Source organism: Oryza sativa, chromosome 8, assembly GCF_034140825.1.
Source record: "Oryza sativa Japonica Group chromosome 8, ASM3414082v1".
Classification (NCBI taxonomy): Eukaryota; Viridiplantae; Streptophyta; class Magnoliopsida; order Poales; family Poaceae; genus Oryza; species Oryza sativa.
In genome coordinates this window covers 24,635,068-24,644,112 of record NC_089042.1, presented here as the reverse complement: position 1 = coordinate 24,644,112, position 9,045 = coordinate 24,635,068, and the positions used below count along the sequence as shown (strand labels likewise).

At 41.7% G+C, this 9,045-nt stretch overlaps 1 protein-coding gene across 1 annotated transcript; it reads right to left on the bottom strand.

The window, feature by feature from the left end:
• Window positions 1–4,849: 4,849 nt before the first annotated feature.
• LOC9266160 (probable galacturonosyltransferase 4) lies at window positions 4,850–8,700 on the bottom strand. Its single transcript, XM_015793578.3, has 8 exons — window positions 8,441–8,700; window positions 8,287–8,327; window positions 8,149–8,193; window positions 7,801–8,064; window positions 7,007–7,278; window positions 6,512–6,869; window positions 5,791–6,366; window positions 4,850–5,311 (listed from the first exon to the last, which is right to left on the bottom strand). Exons 1-8 carry the CDS (start codon window positions 8,610–8,612, stop codon window positions 5,036–5,038), a joined length of 2,004 nt encoding a protein of 667 aa, XP_015649064.2. The 5' UTR covers window positions 8,613–8,700; the 3' UTR covers window positions 4,850–5,035.
• Between the last annotated feature and the right edge of the window lie 345 nt (window positions 8,701–9,045).

The following is a 9,045-nucleotide window of genomic DNA, read 5'->3' as shown; positions in this document are numbered from 1 at the left end:
ATTAAGGAAGGTTTGGGTCCAGCGGAACGGTCGAGTGCTTTAGGAGGCAGGCAACGGTCGGATTTTGGACCGGGATGGAAATTTCCTAGGATGGTAGGGGCCCTTTTGCATATTACTAATGGTCGTTTAACACAGTGATAATGGGCTGTTTCTCGACGTTATCACTGATGATATGGTCTGTAATGTGCCGTGATGCGATTATGCGAACATGTGTGAAATGTTATACTAATGTATTGCTACCAATTTACCCTACAAATATATTTACGTAATTTAAATAGTATGTTTTGATTGGAACCAATTTATTGATAAGATAATGCCCAGCTAGATTTGGCATCAATCTAAAATATTATTTACTGTAATTCATATTTGGATCTATAATGATAGCAAACCAAATATAACTAAATACAATTTTACCTAAAAAAATGATTGTATTAAATCTAAGGAAAGTTTTGGTACTATAAACATTGGTAAGGTAGCAATCTAAATAGATCCAAATTGGCATTTTGGCAGGGTAGCAATCTCCCCTTCTGTCTAAATTGTTCTATGTTCATTGGCATGTTGGTAGGTACAGTTGTTGGAGGTTGGTTCGTAGTATTTGTTAAGGCTACAGAATTATTAGAACAAATTCATGGTCAAATAAGCAATTATCCCAATATATGATGGGTTGTCATGAGTGATTGTTGCCACGCTGGACATGGTCTTGTTGAGATGTTGTGTTGTGCAATTGAGATTTTTCAGTATATTATTGTTGTGTATTGACTCACTATTAACAGTGAAATTTGGTAAGCCCAGAGTAGTCATCGGTTTAGAGTCAGCTTCGGCTTCAAAGTCCTGAGATTAGCCGATGAGAGTTGTCAAGTCGTCAGTTGTCGGATTCTTGCTATATTCGGTTAAGGAAATTGATCTACTAAAGGAAGCTTATCCAGAAGAGACCGAGTTCAAAGAGAATGCGGCATGGCAAGTTATCTATTAATTAGGAATAGTTTGTTAGTTTCCTTTTTATCTTTAGGAAAGTGTGTTTAGTGTCCTATAAGGACTTTATCTTTTTCTTTTATCTTTAGGAAAGTTTCTTTCTTGTCCAACGAGGACTTGTATCAACCCATGTGTATAAATATGTACACCCGGGGTCTATGTAATCTATCGCTACGATCAATACAATTCGGCGCATCGTCACCCTTTTTACTTCTACTTTTGTTTTTACGTTCCGGCGGAACTTGGCACCCGACGCGGGGCTGCACCATCTTCGATCTCCGGCGAAGGGATAAGTCCAATGTTCCGCCGGTCCAGGCAATTGTATCGTCTACGTCGGCATCGTTCAAGGCTGCATCAGTACATTCGACCTCTTGGACTATTCTGGTTTGGATAATATATTTACCTACCTATTTATCATATGTCTCTGTTAATCTAGTCTTAGCATATCAATTTAGCTCTATCGGCTGCTTCTCGTTTTAGGGTTTCTGCTGGTATCGGCTAAATCGCGTTGCTAGATTAGATTAGCTTAGACATCTACCACCCTGAAAACTCAGTCAACGACTTGATTGTCTAGATATTATGTTTCTTTTCATACTTAGTGCTGCATCAGTTAAGTTTGATCTACTAAGTCGTGCTTAGAACCATAATCTCTAGCCTGCTTCTTGATTGCCAATAAGGGTTTCATTGGGGTTTCAGCCGGTGAGTTATCTAGACGTTGCATCGGCTCATAAGGAATGCATATACATATAAGTTGGATTTAGCCGATGACAACAAAGGTTTCACTGTTTAATCTAATCTTGTGGATTTCATGACATCGGACCTCCAGCCGATGTGTGTTTTAACCTTCGGATCGATGCTTATTTATCATATCATTATTTGCCGATTGGTTTATACTGGATTATATTGTTATTTTATTACATCATCATCAGCCGATTGCCTTTATATCATTATCTACATTGGACATATAGCCGATTGCTTAAACCCTATCGCTATCAGCTGGTATCGGCATCGGCTATTATCGGCTATCGGCTGGAACTACTCCATCGACTTGTCAGCCGATCGGCTGTTTTGTTCTACTATTTGCATATCTTGTCAGTTGCAGGATCAAACTGACTGGCACGCCCGCATCTCATCAAGATTTGGACCTGCACAGGAGCTAAGCACATCTCTCAGGCCGGTGTGTTCGATTTTTTCGTCAACACTCACGCTTGTCCATTGGCCACACCTAAATTTTTTTTTGTCCTCCACCACTGCTGCTACACCGACGCCCCTCGCCGGCCAATCTCCGCGTGCTGCCACCTACTCTCCGCTCCAGCCACCCACAGCCGTGGGGCCTAGTAGTCGGACACGTCTCTTCAGTGCCATCGGCCACGCCGACCTCCTACAGCGGTCTCCCAGTGTGGCCAACTGTGCCTTCGTGCCACTCTGACCTCCTGCGCAGGTGTGCCTCGTGCCACGCTGACCTCCTGCCACTGGCCGTGCATCTCACATCGCGCTGATAAAAGTAACTTACATATATAATAAAAGTAATTTATAAACATAAATTTTTTTCATCATAATATAATCATGTAAGATTTTGTTTTAAAGATTTGATTGCAATGAACATAATGGTGTAATCAGATTGTATATCAGATAAATAGTTTAAGAGAAAATTCTATAAAAACAAAAGAAAGAAATGTACTATTGGTTGTACTAGTAGTAACCTAGAGTGCTCTCATGTATGGGTGTCTCTGGTTAAGACTAAACCAAAAGTGCTCCCACTTTAAATTTTACACAAACGTAGTACGGGATGTGACACTAGTACGATAGTATATGGGTGTCTCTGGTTAAGACTAAACCAAAAGTGCTTCCGCTTTAGATTTTACACAAACGTAGTACGAGATATGACACTAGTATGATAGTATCAGGATATATCATATTTCGTACTAGATTTGTTTTTTATGAGATGGTGGAGTATATAACTAGAAATTCAGAAACAGTGAAATCCTTAAAAGATTACGGAGACCAGGCTGCATATACGCTTAACGAGGGGAAGGTATTTCTCGCCGGAGGGGAGGCCGGAGAAGACGCCGGCGACGCACTTATCGCCGGCCCGCGCGAGCACCGTGCAGCACTCGCCGCTGAGGCGCGGCGCGTGGAGGGCGAGCGACAGGAGCACGTCGCGCGCGCACGGCGGCGACGTCCCCACGACGGACTCCCAGCAGCCGTCGTCGTCATCCGCCGGAGGAACGGTCGTTACGCCGGCGGCACCACGGCCAACGACGGCGGCGTCGTCGTCGTAGTACTTCGGCGGCATCTGCACCGCCGCTCGCGCCGCGCCGTTGCCGTGGCCGTGCGGCCCCGGCGTCGTCACCGCCACGGTGTTCCCGGCGACGGCGAGGAGGAGGAGGAGGAGGAGGAGGCAGAGGCAGCGAGAGACTAACGAGGTGCTTGCCATTGTCGTCACCCCGGGCTCCGGCGCTCGTCGGAGTTGAGACAGCGGAGGAGACCGGCCGGCGTAGTACCATTTGTAGTGAGAATGTGAGATCGATCAATGGAGATCGCGACACATTAATGTCGTCGACGTCGCCGTCGTCTCGCCTGGAAATGAAACCGGCAATAAAGCTAGTGAACAGCAACGTATCCGTGTTACTCCGGCCGTGTCAGTTAACCTGCACGATCAAACGCTCAAACGACTCATCGACACGGTCGACCAGTGAGCCATACTCAGGGTTACAAATCCGAAACTGCCATCCATACCGGGTGCTGGTGGAACGTCGGTTTTTGTCCAGTCGGAAATCAACAGATATCAAAAGAACCAAATTTGAATTCGAATTCCCTATAGGTAAACCGATCTTGGGTCGAAAACCAATCGGCGTTACCGAAATTCCAAACGGTAACCAAAAACTTAAGCGAAGTGAAAACCGATTGGTATGTAGCGTAAACCAATCGGTTTTGTCGAGAAACCGACGAGAAATACCTAAATTTGTTTCCTAAAATATGGAAAACTGAGGGAAAATGTTGGAAAATTAGGGAAATTTTCTAAAAAAAATTAGCACGCCCTTTCCTATAAATTTGATAATCTCGTATTGACATACATACAACATGCAATACATATTTATAGAACACAATAATTTAGAGCACATTTGACATACAATGGACATAAGCATCAATCCACATGTAGAAAGCAACATTATTCACCCTTGTCCTTTTCTTCAATTGACTGGGTTCGGGGATCGATCTTTTAGGTTTTTAGGCCACATTACCTTCCAGTTATGTATAAGTGCTAAAGACTTTTTCCTTTTTCTAAATCATTACTTGTTATTTCACACTATACAGTTCACAAAATGCGACAAATTCACCATCTTTTTTTTTGAAAAAAAATGCCAATAGGTTCTACAATACCATACTATCTATAGGATTATTTTTGTTATTTATCAATTCAAATTTAAATTTGTATGAAACTTATCAAATTTCCAAACGGCAACAACTCCCAAGCCACATCGAAACCTCGTTTGTTCGATCAGATTTGTCAATATTGTGAAATCTGGCCATACTCCTATATTCATCAAACCACTAACCACACACGAAATAGAGTAGACAAACTGTAGTAACATGATCAACCAATGACGGTAATCCTTGGTCATCATGAGTGCAAGGCGTAAATGGATCAACCCGTGAACCTATTTATATGTCGAATAAGTAGGTAACTTGGCCAGTTTTTTTATAAGCGTGCTCACTGGTCGACCCACTTACACCCTTAAATGCAAGATCAACACACTGAGAAATAGCGGGGTATTTGCAAATTTGCTTTTGGTTTTTAATATTTTGCAACAATGCCATTTGAATGACAATTCTTGTGATATTTTTGTACTTTTATGGTGGCGAGTTTACAATATCGATTCAAAATGGTGGTGAATTTGCAATTGACCTTATAACTTGTTTGCATTATGGTTACAAGAAAGAAATTAATCAATAAATATAAACCCCCTAGATCATTTAGATACCAGGGAAGAAACAAACCTAAAAGGCCTAAAAAAAAGATTATTTCGGCAGCATATTCACAGGTGTATCCGTCAGCAACTCAGGGATGTATGTTGCACTGACGTATAAACACATTGTCAAAATTGACATATTTGGACCAGTATTTGCGGTATTTGGCCATTGCAATCTCGAGCCAAGGTTTCCGATTCCCGTTGTAGTGTATCACAGCTGCTCCCTCGATATCCTTTTGATTCACATTTGGCTTGTATCCTAGCCCCAGTAGATGCCATTTGTGATCAAGAGGGAATGTTTGGTTCCAGAATGTCACAAGACCAGCAGGGAGTGTTCCTAACTTCCACAGTAGTCTATGTTCATTCTGCAGAAACGAGGAGCATATGCCCTTGGTCAAATATATAGTCAACACCACAGAAATGAGGAGCATATGCCCTTGGTCAAATATATACTACCTCCGTTTTTTTAATATATGTTTTTTTTAATATATGACGTCGATAACTTTTTGACAAATGTTTAATCATTCGTCTTATTCAAAAAAAATATGTAAATATAAAAAATTTTTAAGTCATGCTTAAAGAACATTTAACGATAAATCAAATCACAATAAGATAAATAATAATTACATATTTTTTTTACATAAGGCGAATGGTCAAACGTATTTTGAAAAGCTAACGACGTCATACATTAAAAAATTGAGGGAGTATATTGTACTACAAGCTACAATCTTAACAACCAACGGCTTGAAAAGTAGGAGTTTAGCAGTAAATTTTTAAAACTTAGTGAGATGAAAAGCTGCAATTTTGCCTTAAGAGATTTGTAGAAAAGCTCATTAATACTCACTTGTTCCTGCCAGTAGTGGTAAACATCAGTAATATTACGCTTTCTCCACTCAGACAAATCAAACATGTTCATGCCATATGCCCAGCCGCATGCACGCCGTTCAAAATTCTTGGCAATAAGAGGGTTTGAGAAGTTGAGATACCTATCAAACCTATGGAAAGTCTCTCCACAGGTTTGGATAGCACCATTGACCTTACCTTTGAGGTCTATTGACCAAAGTGCACTTAGGTCCTGCTGGACTACAATATCATCATCAAGAAATAAAACCTTGTTAAGCTTTGGGAAGATCTCAGGAAGATAGAACCGTAGATGATTGAGAATGGACAAGTATTTTGGGTTCTGGAACTTGGGGTTGTTATCACGCTTGTCCTGCTGGGTCTTGAAATAGTAGTTGATCATGAATTGGGATTCCAGCTGCTTAAGAACTGGACTGTAGCTCGAATTTAGCCATGTAAAGTCTTCGATGTTCTGAACTTCAATAGCAGCTTTACCTTGAGAATTTTCCAAGAACCACATTCTCATTGCAGCATAATTAAGCTTATCCGTCACAATATGGAAAACATGGTTCTCTGGTGTCTGCATTAGAATTTGAGGCAAGATGTTAGCCCTTACTATATTTTAAACTGAAATCTGTTTTTTTAATAGAATATTACTGAAATATAAGTTGAATTGCCGATCCAATTTGTTATATGTACTCCCTGACACTTGCAGGCTGCTGTACCTTAGCATGTATAATAGTTGAATTTACAACCACAGCAGCTCCTAGTACATTATCCGAGAATAATGCATAGTGCTGTAGTTTTGGGTCTTCCAACTTTTCTTCGTATGGAAAATGCTTGTTGCTAGAGCTGGAAGAATAATATTCATTTGTAAGCCGCATTGCAAGACAGTTAAGTCTTTTGGGTAGAGCTTTAGCCGCTATTTGTGTGACATAGTTAGCCTCTTGCTTGTGAGCCTGCATCTGCTCCTCTGTAGAGTGAAGTGTGGCTTGTAGCTTACTGATAATAGCTGCACAGTTCTCATGCACTTGTTTGATCTTTGTTAATGTCAACTCCATTTCTCTGATTCTTCCATGAACACTGTGTAGGCAACAAAATTGAGTTAAACAGGTAAGAGATGTTGACTTCCTATAAAAGAGTACCCTGACACCAGACACAAATCATCATCGGAAATGCCAACTGTGAAGAACTTTGTATAACGATGAGAGAGATAGTACTTCTTTGGTAATTGCTTGTCATTGGTTGCACCACTGAGTGCCTGCTGGATATCCCTCATCCTTCTTCTGAGATCCTTAATAAACCCATGATTGCCTCTAGAAGATAGAAACCCAATATATGTTCTAGCTCTTTTTAACTGGTCCCTAAGAACACGGATTGTACTATCTGGAGAAGCTGTGGAATGACTAGTATTATTGCTGATTGCCCTTATATCAGAGTCCTCTGAGGTAGTGTCTGTAGTTTTCTCAGGTGGCCTGTCAGCAGTATGATCCTGGAAACCAGACCAAAAGTAGTTAAATAATTAATTAGGCCTGAAATTATTAAATGACAGGGAAACTATTGTTGTCGACTGCAAAACAACAGCCAGAGGATTACATTATAAAATCAGACACTTCAGAATATCAACTGATAATAAGAATTTTAGGTTTTCTTCATTGAATATTTCTACAATGGGGCAAAAGGCAAAAGGAAAGCATCAAATCTGTTAAAGGGAAAAGAGAGACACCAACAAATCGATTACCAGGAGGGCAGGAGGAAATGTACCAAACATAAGATCTGTTAACGGAGGGATAGTTTGATGAAATGCATATTCCTCAGTGGAAACAGCATAGCTGCCTCTGCAAACTGAATGTATTTATACTAGCATGAATTAGTTAGATGTTGTGATATTTACTTGATTCGATCCTATACCCATCAACCATACAAATATGACTGCTAATTTCACTCTTTAAGCAGGAATACAGGCAATCAACCATATTAATATTCACTGAGGAGCAAACAATACGTACTTTACCTTGTTCAGTGTAATATTCAAACCACTAGAATTGCGCATTGCACGAACTTTGTTCTCCCGCAATTTACCATCATCGATTAGGCCATTCTCTTTTGTGAATTCAACACCGCCCTTCTTATTCACAGAAGCAACCATACCATTATCCTTGGTCCCTCTATCTATACCACTGCTCTGATCAACAATGTGTTGAATCAAACCGGCCTTGAGTGCGGCAGCGTCAGATGCAACCGTCTGAATAGGCTCCTTCACCGCAGCAAATGCGTCCTAGAAACAAATATTTCAGCAATGCAACATTCAGAACACAACAAATTTACCGATTCATTTTGACATCTGTATGCAGAAATCAACCTGTTTAAGAGCATTTAGCCGCTCCCGCACCTCCTTCCGAGCAATCTAGGGACAATAAAACACGTCAAAACGATGGCGAGTTTACCCCTAATCGGCTGATGAGAACTGGTGGGGGGATTCCAATTAACGCGGCCGTACCAGATTGGACAGATCGAGGCCGGAGGCGGCGCTCCCCATCACTGCGAACACCGAGAGATCACATCACACGCGCGTCAGAACGGAGGAAATTTTCGTCACCATTTTTTTTTTGTTTTTTAGGCGAAGGGCGAAGCAGCAGATCGAGGAAGCGTACGGATGGGGCCGGAGAAGGGGGCGATGGGGGCGCCGCCGTAGAGCAGGAGGGGCGGCGCGAGCACCGAGGCGATGAGCAGCGCCAGCACCGCGTCCCGCGTCCTCCACTTCCACCTCCACCGCCACCGCCGCGCGGACGCGGATGCCGCCGCCGCCGACGCCATGGTCGCCATCGGTCGGACCACCCGCCGCCCGTCGATCGCCTCCGGCAAGCCGCCGCACCGGAGGTGGCCGCGCGCCGGAGCGTCTCGCTCGATCGATGGAGAGGGGAGGAGGCCGTCGCGGCGTTCTATTCAAAGCGGTGCAAATTGGAAATTGCGTCCTCTGTTTTTTCCTTTTTTTTTCAAAAAAGAAAAATAAAGACAACGGCAATAATAACAGAAAAAACCGTCTTCAAAAAAAATATAACAGAAAAAAAACACAACTAAATGGGTGACCAGATTTTAACCAAAGTTATAATGTGCATAAAAACATTACATTTTTTTTCACTGGTGCATTTTGTTCTTTCCCTCAACTCTAAACTTCAATCTCCTTGTTTTCCATTAGCACTTTTTTAAACTGTAAAATGATATATATTTTTAAAAATTACATATACAAGTTGTTTTA